Source organism: Mesoplodon densirostris, chromosome 3 (genome assembly GCF_025265405.1).
Source record: "Mesoplodon densirostris isolate mMesDen1 chromosome 3, mMesDen1 primary haplotype, whole genome shotgun sequence".
In the NCBI taxonomy this organism is placed as follows: Eukaryota; Metazoa; Chordata; class Mammalia; order Artiodactyla; family Ziphiidae; genus Mesoplodon; species Mesoplodon densirostris.
The window spans coordinates 55,420,117-55,441,645 of NC_082663.1; the positions used below are offsets into that span (position 1 = coordinate 55,420,117).

At 40.8% G+C, this 21,529-nt stretch overlaps 1 protein-coding gene across 1 annotated transcript; it reads left to right on the plus strand.

Moving 5' to 3' along the window:
- The first annotated feature begins 5,144 nt into the window (after positions 1-5,144).
- LOC132485237 (adiponectin receptor protein 1-like) lies at positions 5,145-7,137 on the plus strand. Its single transcript, XM_060091723.1, has one exon. The coding sequence runs from the start codon at positions 5,320-5,322 to the stop codon at positions 6,445-6,447; it is 1,128 nt and encodes a 375-aa protein (XP_059947706.1). The 5' UTR covers positions 5,145-5,319; the 3' UTR covers positions 6,448-7,137.
- The last annotated feature ends 14,392 nt before the right edge of the window (positions 7,138-21,529 follow it).

The window sequence follows — 21,529 nt, forward strand, 5'->3', positions numbered from 1 at the left end:
TGTTGTATTTCTGTATACTAGCAAGGGACAACCAGAAGTAGAAATAAAAAGATCTCAAATAGCATCAAAAAATTAAATATTTAGGGACAAACCTGATGCAAGATGAGAAAGATCTATATACTGAAAACTATAATACTGTGCTGGGAGAAATTAAAGAACACCCAGGTAAATGAAGAGATATATTCATGAGTAAACTACTTAGTATTGTTCAGTTCTTTCCAGATTGATCTATAGATTTAACAATCTCAGTCAAAACCTAAGCAGTTAGCAAGGTAATTCTAAAATTACATGCAAATGCAAAGGATATAATATAGACAAAACAACTTTCACAAAAAGAACCAAGTTGGAGAACTAACACAACCTAATTTCAAGATTCATTATAAAGCTACAGTAATCAAGGCTCTGTGCTGTTGATATAAGATTGACAAATAGATCAATGGGCCAGAACAGAGAGGATGGGAGTATACCCATATATATATGGTCAACTGACTTTTGATAAGGTGTAACAGGAATTCAGTGTAAAAAGAACAGCCTTTTAAACAATTGGATATTTATATGGAAAACAAAAAAATTAAATCCACAACTCACACTGTATACAATCATGAAAATGGATCATAGACCTAACTATAAATCCTCTAAAAGAAAACATAAGTAAAAACCTTTGTGACTTCGGGTTAGCCAAAGATTTGTTAGCTTTGATACCAAAATGCAATCCACAAAAGAATAACTTGATAAGTTGGATTTCATTAAAATGAACACAACCCAGCTAAAGGATGGGTGAAAGACATGAACAGACACTTGACCAAAGAAGATTTGCAGAGGGCAAATAAGCACATGAAAATATATCCAGCATCATTTGTCATTAGGAAATGTAATTAAAAATACAAAGAAATACCACTACACATCTATTAGGATGACTAAAATTAAAAAGACTAACCATACCAAATGTTGGTGAGGGTGGAGAGCCACTGGAATCCCCATACTGGTGGGAATGTAAAACGGTACAACTACTTTGGAAAAATTTAATGGTTTCTTTAAAATTTAAACAAACGTGCACCATGTGATCCAGCTACTTGATTCGTAGTTGTTTACCAAGAGAAATAAAAGCACATGTCCTACAAAGATTTGAGCATGAATGGTCATAACCCCAAACTGGATACGACTGAAATGTCCATTAATAGGTGAAAGGATAAACAAACCTTGGTATATCCATACAATGAAACATTACTCAGCCAAAAAGAGGCATAAAGCTACATTATGAGCTATAATATAGATGAATCTCAAAATAATTGTGCTGAGGGAAAGAAAGCAGACAAAAACTGTGTTCCATTTATATAAATTTCAAGGAAACACAAACTAATTTATATGACAGATCAATGGTTGCCTGGAGGTAGAAGGGGTAGTATTGGGAGGAGGGAATTATAGAAGGGCATGAAGAAACTTTTGACAGTGATGGATATATTCATTACTTGATTGCAGTGATGGTTTCAAAGATGTATACATATGTCAGGACTTCTCAAAAGGTATGCTTTAAATATGTAAAGTTTATTGTATGTCAATTATACTTCAATTAAACTGTTTAAAAATAAATGACATTAAGGGGAAATTTCTTTCCATTTTCAGTCTCTTGCTAACTCTTCTTAATGTATTATTAGAGTGGCAACTGAGGCTCTTACTTTCCTTTTATGTTAGTAGCTTCCTCTGTGAACTCTTTTTTGTTTTTTCTTTTCAATTTTAAAAATTTATTTATTTATTTATTTATTTATGGCTGCTTTGGGTCTTCGTTGCTGTGCACAGGCATGTCATTACGGTGACTTCTCTTGTTGCAGAGCATGGGCTCTAGGTGCGTGGGCTTCACTGGTTGTGGCATGCGGGCTCAGTAGTTGTGGCTCGCAGGCTCTAGAGCGCAGGCTCAGTAGTTGTGGTGCACGGGCTTAGTTGCTCCACAGCATGTGGGATCTTCCCAGACCAGGGCTCGAACCCGTGTCCCCTTCATTGGCCGGCGGATTCTTAACCACTGCACCACCAGGGAAGTCCCCCTCTGTGAACTCTTATTTAAGATTTCACAGGCTTCAAATTACTTCACCGTTCTTAACTTCCACCACATTGGTTTACTCTCCCTCCTTTCTCTTTCCATGGTAGGGATATCACTTTAAAACGCTCTCTATATTCATTCTGCCTCTGCTGACTCCTTCCAGAAGATGGTTGAATCTCCAGGCCTTTTTGTAAACATTAGAGCAGTTGTCTTTCCACAGAGTCAGACATGTTCCTTGGGGATTCACAGGAAGAAACAATGAACCAGATCCTCCTTGCCACTGAGCATACCAAGGACAAATCCTCTAGGTTTTCCCTTACTTTTCCTCCATAAAACTGCTGGACTCTGTCCAGGAAAGAATGGGGTCTTGGGAAGATGCTGCCTTTGCTGCCCCTGGTGTGGCTTGAGCCAGCCTGCCACCCTGTTCTGGTCTCCATCTTTAACACCTCATACCTTCACGTCACCAATGGGTGACGTGGTGTGGGCAGTGAGAGCATTTCTTCCAGAGCAGTTTCTTCCTTTAGGCACCTATAAAACATCTCTTTGAAGCCCCCTGCCTCAGCTGATCAAGTGGTTAAGGAGTTAAGCAAAAGAGAATTTGAAAGAGAAACTGACATTTGAAACAAAAGTCATGCTAAAAATGAAGAATAGGTTAGGCTTTTATTTTAAGCAGATGTTTTCTTTCCCCTCTCTCTAGGATGGAGGAAGCTAGCAAGTTCAGAGAGGTGGTACCATATCACACATCAAATATTTTAGAATGTTTTAATGTGAAAGTTCTACAGTGAAACCTAATGGCAATTTTGCATGTGAAATTCCACAAGTTTTTTTTTAATGGTCTGTCTCATAATTTTAACTGTACAGTTGAACTAGAAGTTGAAGGAAAAAGGTAACTTACAGTAGAATGTTCTTTAGTTTAAGGAATCCAATAATTATGTCTCATAATGTGTCTTAAAAATAATAGCATAGCTTTTCATGTTTCATCTTTCTCAGCTTGTAATGTGTCACACATATGATATACTTTGTTGGAGGTTGGGGTCTTACTCTTTGAGTTCTGATTTGGAGAAATGAAAAGAACATGGGCTAAAAGTAAGGTAGATATGTATTTGTATCTTGGTCCTGGCAGTAATTAGCTGAGTGACACTGAGATATTATTGAACTTCCTTGAGCCTCATTTTCCTCATAGGTATCATGTAGATCAGGGGTTGGCAAACATTTTCTGTTAAGGACCAAATAATAAATATTTTAGTCTTTGCAGGAAAAATGATCTCTGTTGTAAATACTCAATTCTGCAATTATAGTAGGAAAACAGTCATAGACAAAAAACAAATGGGAGTGGCTGTGTTCCAATACAATTTCACTTACAAAAACAAGCCATAGGCTCGATTTGGCCTATGCACTATAGTTAGCTGACCCCTGTTATGGATAACAATACTTTCCTCCCAGTGTTGTAGGAAAGTTGGGACGTGAGGGGATAGTCATGTCCCAGGTCTCAGGTGAGTCCCTGGTACAGGCTTCCAAGTGAGGGTCCTTGCCTTTGTGCAGGAAGTAATTCAAGAGTGAGCCATAGTAAAGTGAAAGCAAGTTTATTTAGAGAGATACACACTTTGTAGACAGAGCGTGGGCTGTCTCAGAAGGTGAGAGGCCCTGGAGTGCAGGGGTGGTTAGTTTTTATGGGCTGGGTAATTTCATAGGCTAATGAGTGGGAGGAATATTCTGTCTTAGAGAAGGGGCGGGGATTTCCAGGAATTGGGCTACCGCCCACTTTTTGGCCTTTTGTGGTCAGCGTTGGAACTGTCATGGCACCTGTGGATGTGTCACTTAGTTGATGTATTACAATGAGCGTATAATGAGGCTCAAGGTCTACTGGAAGTTGAATCTTCCTCCATCTTGGGCCTAGTAGGTTCTAATCAGTTTTTGTTGTACAGTAAGCCCCCTACATACGAACGAGTTCTGAGAGCACATTCGTAAGTCCAGTTGGTTTGTAAGTCCAACAAAGTTAGCCTAGGTACCCAGCTAACACAATCGGCTATATAGTACTGTACTGTAATAGGTTTATAGTACTTTACACACAAATAATACATAAAAAACAAGCACAAAAAATAAAGAAAACATTTAAATCTTACAGTACAGTAGCTTGAAAAGTGTAGCAGTACCAGCTACATCAACGTTGCTTTTAAGCTTGCTTCCAGACATCCTGGGCTTGAAATAAAGATACCGTACTACCGTACTCTATACAGTATTGTACAGTAAAGTACACAATAGCAAAACCACTTGTAGAGGATGCAGGCATGTGACAGTGTACGCCAGACACGTGAACTAACTTATATGATTGGACATGAGAACACATGTTCGCATCTTTGAAAGTTTGCAACTTGAAAGTTCGTATGTAGGGGACTTACTGTATCATGTTCTTCTTAATGGTAGTGTCATTCTTTTAATGGTTGTGCCCTGTCCCCTTCCTTCCAGTCTCACCAGTGTTGTCATAAGGACTTCATACTGTACGTCAAGTGATGAGAACAGTGCCCGGCCTAAAGTCAGCTCTATGACTTGGTGAGTTCCCCTATTCAGTGCCTCTGGGATCCCCTTCGCTGCCACTTGTAAACCAAGTTAGAATGTGCTTAGGTAAGGGGGTGTGTTTTTCACCAGGGCATCAGACTATTTTGGAGAGTTTCTCTTTGCATTCTTTTTATTACTTGCGAAAGTACTTCTAAGGCTCTGAGTATGAATGCCAATTTATTTCCATCCTGGTGTCAGGGCAAGGAGAGAGAAAAGCATTCTCAAAGGAAGTGACCCCTTGGACCAAGGCAGCCTCTTTATTAAAGCTTCCTGTAGAACCTTTGAGAAAAAGCAGAGCTGATTAGGCAGTGTCTTTTCCCCCTTCTGGATAAGTTTTCTAAATTTGTGATAAAGAAGATGAGGGTACATGTAAGATTTTAGTTTGAGAAAAGTGTGGCATGGTCGAACTATTTCTGTTTAGGCCTCATCTCAACATGTCAAAATGAAGGAGATTTATAGAAAAGTATCTGTTGCTATCGAATTGATATTAGGAAATAGAAGCTACCCTCTCATTGGTTTAGAGAATAACCTTAAAAATAACATTTATTATTCGGGCCGCTCGGCCACAGGCCGTCTCCAGCGCCGCGGGATGTAGCGCGGGGTCCGCGGCCCCGAGCAGAGCCCGCCGCCCGCCTGTCTTCCATCACAGGGAACTCTCTGCCCCCTGGGGCCGAGAGACCCCACCCTTTCCCCAAGCTGAAGCCGCAGAGCATTGAGCTACCGGCCAGATGTCTTCTCACAAAGGACCTGTGGTGGCCCAGGGCAGTGGGGCTCCTGCCGGGAACAGGGAGGCGGACACAGTGGAGCTGGCTGAGCTGGGCCCCCTGCTAGAGGAGCAGGGCAAGCGGGGCATCGCCAGCCCAACCAAAGCTGAAGAAGAGCGGGCATGCCCAGTGCCTCAGGAAGAGGAGGAGGAGGTGCGGGTGCTGACACTGCCCCTGCAAGCCCACCATGCCATGGAGAAGATGGAGGAGTTTGTGTATAAGGTGTGGGAAGGGCGCTGGAGGGTCATCCCCTACGACGTGCTCCCCGACTGGCTGAAGGATAACGACTACCTGCTGCACGGCCACAGGCCGCCCATGCCCTCCTTCCGGGCCTGCTTCAGGAGCATCTTCCGCATCCACACGGAGACCGGCAACATCTGGACCCACCTGCTTGGTTTTGTGCTGTTTCTCTTTCTGGGAATCCTGACCATGCTCAGACCAAACATGTACTTCATGGCACCCCTCCAGGAGAAGGTGGTGTTCGGGATGTTCTTCCTGGGCGCGGTGCTCTGCCTAAGCTTCTCCTGGCTCTTTCACACCGTCTACTGTCACTCAGAGAAGGTCTCTCGGACCTTTTCCAAGCTGGACTACTCAGGGATCGCCCTGCTCATCATGGGGAGCTTCGTGCCCTGGCTCTATTACTCCTTCTACTGCTCCCCGCAGCCACGGCTCATCTACCTCTCCAGCGTCTGTGTCCTGGGCATCTCTGCCATCATTGTGGCCCAGTGGGACCGGTTTGCCACTCCTAAGCACCGGCAGACAAGAGCAGGGGTGTTCCTGGGGCTTGGCTTGAGCGGCGTCGTGCCCACCATGCACTTCACCATCGCGGAGGGCTTTGTCAAGGCCACCACGGTGGGCCAGATGGGCTGGTTCTTCCTCATGGCCGTGATGTACATCACCGGAGCCGGCCTTTACGCCGCGCGGATTCCTGAGCGCTTCTTCCCTGGAAAATTCGACATATGGTTCCAGTCTCATCAGATCTTCCACGTCCTGGTGGTGGCAGCCGCCTTCGTCCACTTCTACAGGGTCTCCAACCTTCAGGAGTTCCGATACGGCCTGGAAGGGGGCTGTACTGACGACTCCCTCCTCTGAGCCGCCCCGCAAGGGCACAGCAGGAACTTCCCAAGTGCTTTTAAAATAACTTCTTTGCTGAAGTGAGAGGAAGAGTCTGAGTTGTCTTGTTTCTAGAAGAAACCTCTTAGAGAATTCAGAACCAACCGAGCTTCAGCCCACTTCACACTCACCGGGCAATAAACTCTCCATTCCCTCGCTGAGAGCAGTGGGGATGGGCAGACGTGGCCGCGCCCCCCTCGGTAAGGCAACTACTGTCCCCTCACAGAGACGGGGCTTTGAAGTTCATGTTGAGATTTTACCCCTCCTCCCACCATTCTGGGGAAAAATGGACTGGGACTTTTCAGAAATTCTGTTTCTGGAAGAAACTGTCCCTCCCTCACCCCCATCTTGACTTTGTAACCTGGCTTATAACAGGCCATCCGTTTTTGTAGCACACTTTTGAAAAACAGTTATAACCTCGTCCATCTTTCTAGGGCCTGGACTTGCTCACACAGCAGGAAGAGCAAAGCCACCAACTTTTACACAGCCGGCTAATCATGGAAGTGTGTCCAGGCTTCAAATAACTTGAGTTTTAATGTTTTCTTGGCAGAGTAATGTAAAATTAAAGTGGGGAAAGATATTTAATATTTAATACTAAGCTTTAAAAAGAAACCTGCTATCATTGCTATGTATCTTGATGCAAAGACTATGATGATAATAAAAGGGTACAGAAGAAAAAAAAAATAACATTTATTGGGAGTCTTTATTTTTTAGAAGTAATATATTTCTATTCAAGAAAATTTGGAAAATGTAGGAAAGTATATAGACAAAAAAAACCTTAGAAAAACAAAAAACCCAACTAACCTTTAATCTCCCCTTCTAATGTTGACGTTAGGTCTTTTACTCCTTCTCATCTTTTATATCTTTTTAGTTTGCAAGATTGTAATCATACCCTATATTCATAGGGTTACATTTGTAAGCTGCTCTTTTCATAACAATAGCATGAAGCAAACACATTCCCATGTCTTTATTTTTTTTTAACATCTTTATTGGAGTATAATTGCTTTACAATGTTGTGTTAGTTTCTGCTGTATAACAAAGTGAATCAGCTAGATGTATATATATGTCTCCATAATCCCCTCCCTCTTGCATCTCCTTCCCACCCTCCCTATCCCACCCCTTTAAGTGAACACAAAGCACTGAGCTGATCTCCCTGTGCTATGGAGCTTCTTCCCACTAGCTATCTAGTTTACACTTGGTAGGGTATATATGTCCATGCCACTCTCTCACTTTGTCCCAGCTTACCCTTCCCCTTCCCCATGGGCTCAAGTCCATTCTCTATGTCTGCGTCTTTATTCCTGTCTTGCCCCTAGGTTCATCAGAACCATTTTTTCTTTTTTTTTCTTAGATTCCATATATATGTGTTAGCATACGGTATTTGTTTTTCTCTTTCTGGTTTCCTTCACTCTGTATGACAGACTCTAGGTCCATCCACCTCACTACAAATAAGTCAATTTCGTTTCTTTTAATGGCTGAGTAATATTCCATTGTATATAACTGTGCCACATCTTCTTTATCCATTCTTCGGTCAATGGACATCTAGGTTGCTTCCATGACCTGGCTGTTGTAAATAGTGCTGCAATGAACATTTTGGTACATGTCTCTTTTTGAATTATGGTTTTCTCAGGGTATATGCCTGGTAGTGGGATTGCTGGATCATATGGTAATTCTATTTTTAGTTTTTCAAGGAACCTCCATACTGTTCTCCATAGTGGCTGTATCAATTTACATTCCCACCAACAGTGCAAGAGGGTTCCCTTTTCTCCATACCCTCTCCAGCATTTATTGTTTGTACATATTTTAATGATTGACGTTCTGACTTGTGTGAGGTGATACCTCATTGTAGTTTTGATTTGCATTTCTCTAATGATTAGTGATGTTGAGCATCCTTTCATGTGTTTGTTGGCAATCTGTATATCTTCTTTGGAGAAACGTGTGTTTAGATCTTCTGCCCATTTTTAGATTGGCTGTTTGTTTTTTTGATATTGAGCTGCATGAGCCACTTTTATACTTTGGAGATTAATCCTCTGTCAGTTGCTTTGTTTGCAAATATTTCCTCCCATTCTGAGAGTAGTCTTTTCATCTTGTTTATGGTTTCTCTTGCTGCGCAAAAGCTTTTAAGTTTCATTAGGTCCCATTTGTTTATTTTTCTTTTTATTTCCATTTCTCTAGGAGATGTGTGAAAAAGGATCTTGCTGTGATTTATGTCAGAGAGTGTTCTGCCTATGTTTTCCTCTAAGAATTTTATAGTGTCTGGCAATACATTTAGGTCTTTAATCCATTTTGAGTTTATTTTTGTGTATAGTGTTAGGGAGTATTCTAATTTCATTCTTTTACATGTAGCTGTCCAGTTTTCCCAACACCACTTATTGAGGAGGCTGTCTTTTCTGCGTTGTGTGTTATTGCCTCCTTTATCAAAAATAAGGTGACCAGGGTTTCCCTGGTGGTGCAGTGGTTGGGAGTCTGCCTGCCGATGCAGGGGACATGGGTTCGTGCCCCGGTCCGGGAAGATCCCACATGCCACAGAGCAGCTGGGCCCGTGAGCCATGGCTGCCGGGCCTGCACGTCTGGAGCCTGTGCTCCGCAACGGGAGAGGCCACAACAGTGAGAGGCCCGTGTACCACAAATAAATAAATAAATAAATAAGGTGACCATATGTGTGTGGGTTTATCTCTCAGCTTTCTATCCTGTTCCATTGATCTGTATTTCTGTTTTTGTGTCAGTACCATACAGTCTTGATTACTGTAGCTTTGTAGTACAGTCGAAAGTCCAGGAGCCTGATTCCTCCAGCTCTGTTTTTCTTTCTCAAGATTGCTTTGGCTATTCGGGATCTTTTGTGTTTCCAAACAAATTGTGAAATTTTTTGTTCTAGTTCTGTGAAAAATGCCTTTAGTAGTTTGATTGGGATTGCATTGAATCTGTAGATTGCTTTGGGTAGTATAGGCATTTTCACAATGTTGATTCTTCCAATCCAAGAACATGATATATCTCTCCATCTGTTGGGATCATCTTTAATTTCTTTCATCAGTGTCTTCTGCATATAGGTCTTTTGTCTCCTTAGGTAGGTTTATTCCTAGGTATTTTATTCTTTTTTTTTGCAGTAGTAAATGGGGGTGTTTCCTTAATTTCTCTTTCAGATTTTTCATCATTAGTGTTTAGGAATGGAAGAGATTTCTGAGCATTAATTTTGTATCCTGCTACTTTACCAAATTTATTGATTAGCTCTAGTAGTTTTCTGGTAGCATCTTTAGGATTCTCTATGTATAGTATCCTGTCATCTGTAAACAGTAACAGCTTTACTTCTTCTTTTCCAATTTGGATTCCTTTTATTTCTTTTTCTACTCTGATTGCTGTGGCTAAAACTTTCAAAACTATGTTGAATAATAGTGGTGAGAGTGGACAACCTTGTCTTGCTCCTGATCTTAGAGGAAATGGTTTCAGTTTCACACCATTGAGAACGGTGTTGGCTGTGGGTTTCTCATATATGGCCCTTATTATGTTGAGATAAGTTCCCTCTATGCCTACTTTCTGGAAGGTTTTTATCATACATGGGTGTTGAATTTTGTCAAAAGCTTTTTCTGCATCTACTGAGATGATCATATGGTTTTTATTCTTCAATTTGTTAATATGGTTTATCACATTGATTGATTTGCATATATTGAAGAATCCTTGCATTCCTGGGATAAACCCCACTTGATCATGGTGTATGATCCTTTTAATGTGCTGTTGGATTCTGTTTGCTAGTATTTTGTTGAGGATTTTTACATTTATTTTCATCAGTGATATTGGCCTGTAGTTTTCTTTCTTTGTGACATCTTTGTCTGGTTTCATTATCAGGGTGATGGTAACCTCGTAGAATGAGTTTGGGAGTGTTCCTCCCTCTGCTTTATCTTGGAAGAGTTTGAGAAGGATGGGTGTTAGCTCTTCTCTAAATGTTTGATAGAATTCGCCTGTGAAGCCATCTGGTCCTGGGCTTTTGTTTGTTGGAAGATTTTTTATCGCAGTATCAATTTCAGGGCTTGTGATTGGTCTGTTTATATTTTCTGTTTCTTCCTGGTTCAGTCTCAGAAGGTTGTGCTTTTCTAAGAATTTGTCCATTTCTTCCAGATTGTCAATTTTATTGGCATAGAATTGCTTGTAGTAATCTCTCATGGTCCTTTGTATTTCTGTAGTGTCAGTTGTTACTTCTCCTTTTTCATTTCTTATTCTATTGATTTGAGTCTTCTCTCTTTTTTTCTTAATGAGTCTGGCTAATGGTTTATCAATTTTGTTTATCTTCTCAAAGAACCAGCTTTTAGTTTTATTGATCTTTGCTATTGTTTCCTTCATTTCATTTTCATTTGTGTTTGATCTGATCTTTATGATTTCTTTCCTTCTGCTAACTTTTTGGAGTGTTTTGTTCTTCTTTCTCTAATTGCTTTAGTGTAAGCTTAGGTTGTTTATTTGAGACGTTTCTTGTTTCTTGAGGTAGGGTTTTATTGCTATAAAATCCCTCTCAGAACTACTTTTGCTGCATCCCATAGGTTTTGTGTCATTGTGTTTTCATTGTCATTTATTTCTAGGTATTTTTTGATTTCCTCTTTGATTTCTTCAGTGAATTCTTGGTTATTTAGCGGTGTATTATTTAGCCTGCATGTGTTTGTATTTTTTACAGATGTTTTCCTGTAATTTATATCTAGTCTCATAGCACTGTGGTGAAAAAAGATACTTGATACGATTTCAGTTTTCTTAAATTTACCAAGGCTTGATTTGTGAACCAAGATATGATCTATCCTGGAGAATGTTCCATGAGCACTTGAAAAGAAATTGTATTTTGTTGTTTTTGGATGGAATGTCCTCTAAATATCAATTAAGTCCATCTCATTTAATGTATCATTTAAAGTTTGTGTTTCCTTATTTATTTTCATTTTGGATGGTTTGTCGATTGGTGAAAATGGGGTGTTAAAGTCCCCTATGATCGTGTTACTGTTGATTTCCCCTTTTATGGTTGTTAGCATTTCCCTTATGTATTGAGGTGCTCCTATGTTGGGTGCATAAATATTTACAGATGTTATATCTTCTTCTTGGATCGATCCCTTGATCATTATGTAGCGTCCTTCTTTGTCTCTTGTAATAGTCTTTATTTTAAAGCCTATTTTGTTTGATATGAGAATTGCTACTCCAGCTTTCTTTTGGTTTCCATTTGCATGCAATATCTTTTTCCATCCCCTCACTTTCAGTCTGTATGTGTCCCTAGGTCTGAAGTGCATCTCTTGTAGACAGTGTATATACGGGTCTTGTCTTTGTATCCATTCAGCCAGTTTATGTCTTTTGGTCGGGGCATTTAATCCATTTTCATTTAAGATAATTATCAGTATATATGTTCCTATTCCCATTTTCTTAATTAGTTTAGTTTTGTTATTGTATGTCTTTTCCTTCTCTTGTGTTTCCTGCCTAGAGAAGTTCCTTTAGCATTTGTTGTAAAGCTGGTTTTGCGGTGCTGAATTCTCTTAGGTTTTGCTTATCTGTAAAGATTTTAATTTCTCCGTTGAATCTAAATGAGATCCTTGCTGGGTAGAGTAATCTTGGTTGTAGGTTTTTCCCTTTCATCACTTTAAATATGTCCTGCCACACCCTTCTGGCTTACAGAGTTTCTGCTGAAAGATCAGCTGTTAACCTTATGGGGATTCCCTTGTACATTATTTGTTGTTTTTCCCTTGCTGCTTTTAATATTTTTTCTTTGTATTTAATTTTTGATAGTTTGATTAATATGTGTCTTGGCATGCTTCTCCTTGGATTTATCCTGTATGGGACTCTGCACTTCCTGGACTTAATTGACTATATCCTTTCCCATGTTAGGGAAATTTTCAGCTATACTCTCTTCACATATTTTATCAGACCCTTTCTTTTTGTCTTCTTCTTCTGGAACCCCTATAATTCAAACATTGGTGAGTTTAATGTTGTCCCAGAGGTCTCTGAGACTGTCCTCCATTCTTTTCGTTCTTTTTTCTTTATTCTGCTCTATGGTAGTTATTTCCACTATTTTATCTTCCAGGTCACTTATCCTTTCTTCTGCCTCAGTTACTTGGCTGTTGATTTCTTCTAGAGAATTTTTAATTTCATTTATTGTGCTGTTCATCATTATTTGCTTGCTCTTTATTTTTTCTAGGTCCTTGTTAAATATTTCTTGTATTTTCTCCTTTCTATTTCCAAGATTTTGGGTCATCTTTACTATCATTACTCTGAATTCTTTTTCAGGTAGACTGCCTATTTTCACTTCATTTTTTTGGTCTAGTGGCTTTTTACCTTGCTCCTTTATCTGCTGTGTGTTTTTCTGTCTTCTCATTTTGCTTACTTACTGTGTTCAGGGTCTCCTTTTTGCAGGCTGCAGGTTTGTAGTTCCCATTGTGTTTGGCATCTGCTCCCAGTGGGTAAGGTTGGTTCAGTGGCTTGTGTAGGTTTCCTGGTGGAGGGGATTGGTACCTGTGTTCTGGTGGGTGAGGCTTGATCTTTTCTTTCTGGTGGGCAGGGCTACATCGGTGGTGTGTTTTGGGGTGTCTGTGAACTTAGTGTGATTTTAGGCAGCCTCTCTGCTAATGGGTGGGGTTGTGTTCCTATCTTACTAGTTATTTGGCATGGGGCATCCAGCACTGGAGCTTGCTGGCCACTGGCTGGAGCTGGGTCTTAGGACTGAGATGGCACTCTCTGGGAGAGCTCTCACCAATTGATATTACATGGGGCTGGGAGGTTTCTGGTGGTCCAATGTCCTGAACTCAGCTCTCCCACCTCAGAGGCTCAGGCCTGATTCCAGGCTGGAGCACCAATACCCTGTCAGCCACCCGGCTCAGAATAAAAGGGAGGAAAAAAAGAAAGAAAAAAAATTAAAATTAAATAAATAAAATAAAATATTTTTTTAAAGTTATTAAAATAAAAAAATTAAAATGTAATAAAAAAAGAAGAGAGCAACAAAACCAATAAAGAAATTCACCAATGATAACAAGTGCTAAAAACTATACTAAGATAAACATAAAAATCAGAAACAAGTCAGTTGCAGACAGCAAATCCCAAGTCTACAGTTGCTCCCAAAGTCCGCTGCCTCAATTTTGGGTTGATGCATCATCTGTTCAGGTATTCCACAGATGCAGAGTACATCAAGTTGATTGTGGAGATTTAATCCACTGCTCCTGAGGCTGCTGGGAGAGATTTCCCTTTCTCTTCTTTGTTCGCACAGCTCCTGGGACCTTTGGATTTGGACCTGCCTCTGTATGTACGTTGCCTTCAGGCTTCTGTTCCCGCCCAGACAGGACGAGGTTAAAGCAGTGGCTGATTAGGGGACTCTGGCTCACTCAGGCCAGGAGGAGGGAGGTGTACAGTAGTTATAATTGGAATGCAGGACGAGCCTGCATTGGCAGAGGCCGGTGTGACATTGCACCAGCCTGCGGTGCGCCGTGTGTTCTCCTGGGGAAGTTGTCCCTGGATCATGGGACCCTGGCAATGGTGGCTGCACAGGCTCCCGGGAGGGGAGGTGTGGATAGTGACCTGTGCTTGCACACAGGCTTCTTGGCGGCTGCAGCTGCAGCCTTAGCGTCTCATGCCTGTCTCTGGGGTCCGTGCTGATAGCCGCGGCTTGTGCCCTTCTCTGGAGCTCGTTTAGGCGGTGTTCTCCATCCCCTCTCCTCGTGTACCCTGAAACAACTGTCTCCTGCCTCTTAGGCAGTTCCAGAGTTTTTCCTGGACTCCCTCCTGGCCAGCTGTGGTGCACTAGCCCCCTTCAGGCTGTGTTCATGCAGCCAACCCCAGTCCTCTCCCTGGGATCTGACCTCCGAAATCCAAGCCTCAGCTCCCAGCCCCCACCCGTCCCAGCGGGTGAGCAGACTGGTGCTGCTCAGGCTGGTGAGTGCTGGTCGTCACCGATCCTCTATGCGGGAATCTGTCCGCTTTGCCCTCTGCATCCCTGTTGCTGTGCTCTCCTCTGTGGCTCAGAAGCTCCCCGCCCCCCCACCCTCCATCTCTGCCAATGAAGGGGCTTCCTAGTGTGTGGAAACCTTTCCTCCTTCACGGCTCCCTCCCAGAGGAGCAGGTCCCATCGCTATCCTTTTGTCTCTGTTTATTCTTTTTTCTTTTGCCCTACCCTGGTACGTGGGGAGTTTCTTGCCTTTTGGGAAGTCTGAGGTCTTCTGGCAGCGCTCAATAGGTGTTCTGTAGGAGTTGTTCCACATGTAGATGTATTTCTGATGTATTTGTGGGGAGGAAGGTAATCTCCACATCTTACTCCTCCACCATCTTGAAGGTCCCCCCCCAAAATAAATGTTTCAATTCTGCGTACAAAGGTATAATTTAGCAAATTACTGTAAGTCATAATTAGTTTGAGAGAAAGGTTTCCTTATACCTGGTCACACAGAAATCCACAGGTAAGTGAGGACAGGTAGAACTTGAAGTATTTTCAACATAAACTTGAGCTCCAGAGATGCCCTCATTGTCAGGCGGGCTTTGGCCGGGAAATGCTAACAAGACAAAACCTGCTGCCTTAGGGCAAGACCCCAGGCCCTGCCCCCCCCCCCCATGTCTTTAAGAACCTTTAGCAACATCATTTTTAATGGCTGCTGAGACTTCCAGACATTGAGATAACACATTTGGTTGGAGACTGATCTTTCAAGAACACCTTTAGGAATTTTCGCTTCCCCTTAATACCTTTGTCAGAATTGGAAAAAGAAGAAAGGAGAGAGATTAAAATTCAAATTAGTTTCTCTCCTTTTTGAAGTGGTGAAATGTTTGGTGTGGGAGAATCATAAGACAACAGGATTGTCCTTTCCAGCTGGGTCAGAGCTGAAGTGAGGCAATTGAGCATAAGTCTGATGTGGCAACAGACTATCGGGATCCCCACATCAGTGGCCAACCTGTTCTGGCTGGGGCCTTGCCTCAGCCACGAGGCTGCATAGTGACAATTCAGGAGCTGACAGCATCTGCTAGTACTGCAGAGTCACCACATGCTTGCCCCATCTTGATTAATTGGCTTGTTTCATTTTAGACATTCTCCTGTCACAGAACATTCCATGATTGTACAAGCGATAATGAGTTACCCTAGGGATAACCTCTTCAGAACCAATAAATCTGTAACTCTTTGAATACTGAATACATCAGCCCTTCTCTAAAGTTACACAGCAAGGCATTAATACCATCTAATATTATAACATTTGTGCCAGGGTGGGTCTGAAACATTATATGTTAGCAATTAACCCTTTTGTTTGTGGCATTAATGAATGAGATTAGAATTGGATTTAAGGATTTGTTAAATGGCCAAGTCCAGTGACCTTAATTACTCTAATCTTATCTGACCTAAATGAATGAAATGCATTTCCACGTAAAATGGTAGGCATTGTTACCTCATAATGTGTAAGCTGCTGGTCTGATCTCTAATGTTAAAAACAAAAATGGAATGAGAGATAATGCAACATAGACTAATTTATGCATAAATCTCCAAAAACAATTAAAGGTATTTCAAGCCTGGACCACATAACATCTCCTAACAATCCTTTCCTAATTTTTACATAAAAATTGCTTTCTTGCCCTGATATAAAAGTTTTACCTACCCATTGTGAAAACAACAGATAATTAAAAAATACTTACAAAGAGAAAATAAAAACCACCTATGATTTGACCACACAGATATAACCATGTTATATTTGTTTGTTGTTTTTGTATTCCAGAGATATTTTAATTTACAAATTGACTATACATATATATCTCTATATATATACATACACATATAAGCCAACATATACACACATATGGGCATGCATAAGATATTACTATAGTGTTATTTTGGCTTATATTCTTCCAGGGGCTTTTCTTCTATGCATAAATACACAGAAATATATATTTACTTTCCTAGTATTTGGGAATGGCATCATGTTATACATATTACTTAATAGCATTCTCTTTTTTCATGATAAACAGTATGCCCTGGGATGGTATTGTCTCTCTTCCTCCCTTCAGGCCACAGGGACTTAATTGCTTTTTTTCCTTTTCTGAGCAGCCATCACCTCACCAATTTCTTGAGGTGTCTCCCTAATACGTACTGTGGAAGACAATACAACAACCCCAGATTCTGCTTTCCTCACTGTCCATGAAGCCCACCACACAGACCATTGCTAAAGATTTCACTGGTAATTGAGTAGGAAAGCAGATAATACAAAAATAGCCATTGTGGCATGTTCTGTAAGATTTGACAGGCCTTCCTGGTTCCCTGGCCAGAAGTGCCTGGGTGGCCTGAAAGGGTATTGTTTGTCATCTTTTAACCCTGGTAGAAAGTTTATCAAACTCCCCCTCACTTAGGCCTTTTCCTACCTTCAGCCTCTGAAATTCAGTGATTCTCAAGCTACCTGGAGGGGAGATGAAGTTACTTGTTTGTTTTAAGTATTCTTTTTCTGTGGTAAAATACATACCACATAAAGTTTACCATTTTGCCATTTGTAAGCATGCAGTTCATGGGCGTTAAGTACATTCATGTTGTTGTGCAACCACCAGTGCCCATCTCTAAAACTTTTCATTTTCCCAGACTGAAACTCTGTACCCATTGAACAATAACTCCCCATTCCGATCTCTCCCCAGCCCCTGGCAACCACTCTTCTACTTTTTGACTCTATCAATTTGACTATTCCAGGTACCTCATGTAAGTGAAATCATACAGTATTTGTCCTTTGCTGTCTGGCTTATTTCACTTACAATGTCTTCAAGGTTCGTTCATGTTGTAGAATATGTCATGATTTCCTTCATTTTTAGGCCTGAATAATATTCTATTGTATGGATATACCACATTTAAAAAATCTATTCATCCTATAAATACTTGAGTTGCTTTCACCTTTTGGCTATTGTGAATAAGACTGCTATGAATATGGTGTACATATATCTGTTTGTGTCTCTGCTTTCAGTTCTTTTGAGTGTATATCCTGAAGTGAAATTGCTAGATCATAGGGTAATTCTATTTTTAATCTTCTGAGGAACTGCCATATTGTTTTCTACAGAGGCTGCACCATTTTATATTTCCATTAGTGATGGACAAGCGTTTCAATTTCTCCCTCACCAAGACTTGTTTTCTGGAGCTTATTGTTGTTGTTTAAAATAGCCATTCTAATGGGTATAATGTGGTATCTTATTGTGGTTTTGATTTGCATTTCCCTAATGATTAGTGATTTTGAGTATCTTTTCATTTGCTTATTGGCCATTTGTAAATTTTATTTGGTGAAATGTCTTTTCAAATTGTATGTTCATTTTTTAATTGAGTTGTTTGGTTTTTTTGTTGTTCTTTTTTTTTTTTTTTTTTTTTTTTTTTTTTTGCTGTACGTGGGCCTCTCACTGTTGTGGCCTCTCCCGTTGCGGAGCACAGGCTCCGGATGCACAGGCTCAGCAGCCATGGCTCACGGGCCTAGCCGCTCCGTGGCATGTGGGATCTTCCCAGACCGGGGCACGAACCCGTGTCCCCTGCATTGGCAGGTGGACTCTCAATCACTGTGCCACTAGGGAAGCCCTTTTTTGTTGTTCTTTTTTGCTTTATTTTGTTGTTTAACTTCTCTTCCATTATAGATTGATACTTTTATAAAATACAGTAAAATTACCACCAGTGAATTACTGGATATCAAGATGAAGGATGTTAAGATGAGGTCCTAGTACATCTGTTTCTAGCCATAATGAAGTAAAAGGGATTCATTCACTCTTCTACCTTAAACATTTAAGAAACCAGAATAATATATGAAACAATGGTTTTCAGATATTGAACAAAAGTCACATTAGGAGTGTGATCCCTTCAGAGAAAAGAAACAAACAAGGTGAGACCTGTCACCTCAGCTTATTGCTTAGAGGCAGCCCACAAGCACACTTGAGAGGATCAAACTGAGCCCTGGTAACATAACTGCATGCCAGAACGAAGACCACCACAGCTACATAAAGGAATACAGCAAAATTCAGTACCCAGTAGTGAAAATTTACACAGTCCCCAATCCAATTAAAAAAAAAAATTACCTGGTATGCAAAAAAGCAGGAAATATGATCCTTACGAAGAGAAAAAACTCAACTGTTAGAAGATGAATTATATAAAAATGAAACAAAAAATTACATAAAAATATAAGACCCATTTTTAAAAAATTATTAAATTTAATGGACATAAAAGAAATTATTCTGTCAAATTGCTATAGAAGTTTCTACATGCTTGCTCCCATGTTTTATACTTATTGTTCCATGAAATGGCCAGTAACAATCCACAGATCATCAGCTGGTCTGTAGACCACACTTGATATAGCCCTGATTAGACCAGTATTTTTTTTAACCTCAAGCCGACTGACTTAAATATGATTACAGAAAAAAACAAAAACAAAAACCACATTTGAATGTACGGCCAGCGGTACAAGAGAAGAGCCTGTGTCCCAAAGTGAATTACATGTCTCTAGGGATTCCAATCTGAGCGGCTCCCACCTCAGGGTGTTCCCAGCACTATGCCAGACCCTGAGGGAAAACCTGAGGTGAAGACACAAGTCCTCAGAGTGAAGCATGGCAGGGAAATTTATGAGAGGCTTAATTAGCACAGTCATTTTATAAAAGTAGAGACACAAGGTTTTAAGTAAAACCCTTCTGAGCCTAATTATTTCCTCTGTTATCAGGGACTTCAGAGGAAACTGCACTAAATCATTCTGGAAATAGGTCCTCAGTTCACAAGAGAACTGAGAACTAATTACTTAACGCATTGAATGGAGTGCATGTTTTAACTGCAAAATATGAAGACTGGATTAGAAGAGCCACCACGAGCTCTTTACCAGCTACCTCTTGGAGGCAAATGTCCATGGACACATTGTTCCAGAGGAGAATGGAACATTGTCTTCTGGAAAGCTGCTAATTAAGAGCTGCTAATTAACAGCAGCTTTCCCTTACAGTCCTGAAGATGGTTGCTCAGCCTATCCAGGTTCAAAACTGTTTTGTGTGATGAAGCTGGGAGAAAGGAAAAAAAAAAAAAGACAAAATAAGTATGTATAAATTGGGGATATGCAAATGTCATTGTTGACATTCTATTTGTTACTTTCATTTTGGAACTCATTGCAACCCATCTATCAACGTCTTTTTCTATTCCTGTTGTTTCTCATCTATGAGAAGAATATAATGATAACAGTATCTTCCTCATAAGGTTTAAATAATTTAATACATGTAAACATATTGGTACATACTAAGTGCTCAGTAAATATTAACTGTCTATACCTGTATCTATACATCTATAGATATTTACTTATTTTTTTCATTCATTCAAATCCACTGAAGAACTACATGGTATCTGAGGGATCAACCTAAAAATTATACAATTGAGCTTTTTAAATTAAAAGCTCTGGTATAATTTTACAGAATGTAGCACTGTTAGTTTCCATTTAGACCTTACCATTATTGTCTGTGGCAAAAGCACATCACCCCAAGGGCAAGGAGTTGAGTCCTTAGGTGTGGGCAGTAGAATCAATCTGCAAGGGCAGGTTGTCTGGCATCAACTTCATCATCTACAAAGGTTCAACATCCCCTTTGGTCTCCTCGCAGAATCATTAGTGCCCATTTCTTATGACTGTGTCATTTTGGTCTATTGGCGAAAAAAACAATTATGGGACAGAGCACTGAGTGACACCTGCCTTGGCTGGGTATTGCCACTCGCACCCGGAGTGCTCAGAAGAATGATAGAGCTGATGTGTTAACTATGCTCAGTCAAAAGTAAAAGATGGGGCTTCCCTGGTGGCACAGTGGTTGAGAGTCCGCCTGCCAATGCAGGGGACACGGGTTTGTGCCCCGGTCCGGGAAGATCCCACATGGCGCGGAGCAGCTGGGCCTGTGAGCCATGGCCGCTGAGCCTGCACGTCCGGAGCCTGTGCTCCGCAACGGGAGAGGCCACAACAGTGAGAGGCCCGCGTACCGCAAAAAAAAAAAAGAGTAAAAGATGGAGAATAGTGTTTTCATTTTTCAGTTTCAAATCTACATCCCTTTATCCTACTGTACAAAATAGGATCTCATGGTGATCACAGTAAGGTCTTGGAGGACACTCTGCCAAGACATGTGAAGAGGTGCCCCTGACCTGGGCATTCTGAAATTCTTGATGAGCACCTTGCCTGGTTACTGACAGCTATAGCAGCTGCCTTCTCCTGTTTCCAGGGAGGAAACAGTGCTCTGTGTGTGCCTGAGTTTCTTCACAGATTTCAGGGATGCTCCCTGTATGAATGTGGAAACTTCTCATAAGATGACCAGTGGCCACTAGGGATGAGTGCTCTAATTACTTTTGGTGACAGTAAATAAAATTATTTTGAAATGGATCAGAGGTCTTGTCTATAGAGAAAGGACCCTTTCAGTTATCCTAATGCTTGACTAAATTGGTTTTCTGAAATGAGAATGTAATATTCCTGAGAGAATGAGTATTCATATTGAACTATTTTCATTTAAAACTAATCATTGAGGGGGTAGAGGTGAGCTCTCATACTAAACTAGAAGTAGCAAAAATTAGATAATAAGGAATTTATGTTTTTGTTTTTCTGCTTCCCAGTTTTCCTCCTTGACATTCTACAGATTTCTGTTATTGGTCAATTTTTGTTGCTGTTGTTTCTGTGACCTTTCTTGACACCCTCAGTCAGTCTCTTGGTTTCAAATATCATCATTGCTCTGTGAAAAACAACTGCATCTCTCTTTACAGTTACGGGGCTTCTTATTATATGAGGTAATAAATCTCTATCATCCAAACCATCTTGGTTTGGTATTCTCTTACTTGCATCTGGAAGTATCTTGATGCTTTTCCCTCTAAACAGTAATGGGAGAGTGAATCGTTCTAAAGCCAAGTCAAGATCATGTTGCTCCCGCGTCCAGAAATCTTCAGTAGTTCCCCACTCCCTACCAAAGAAACCCTCCAAATTTATTATCTAGCATTTAAGACTTTCCTAAAATCTGTGCCAACTAACCTTTCCAAGCTTATTTATTATATGCTTTCTTGACCTGGTCCTTCCAGTGGTTAAAACACGCTAAGAGCTGCAGTGGGGGGACAGAAGAAGGGAGGCTGCCACCCAGCTAAACAGTTGGC

Bases quoted from the DNA above. Each gene is read 5' to 3' on its own strand.
- LOC132485237 (XM_060091723.1), top strand. From the start codon at position 5,320: ATGTCTTCTCACAAAGGACCTGTGGTGGCCCAGGGCAGTGGGGCTCCT.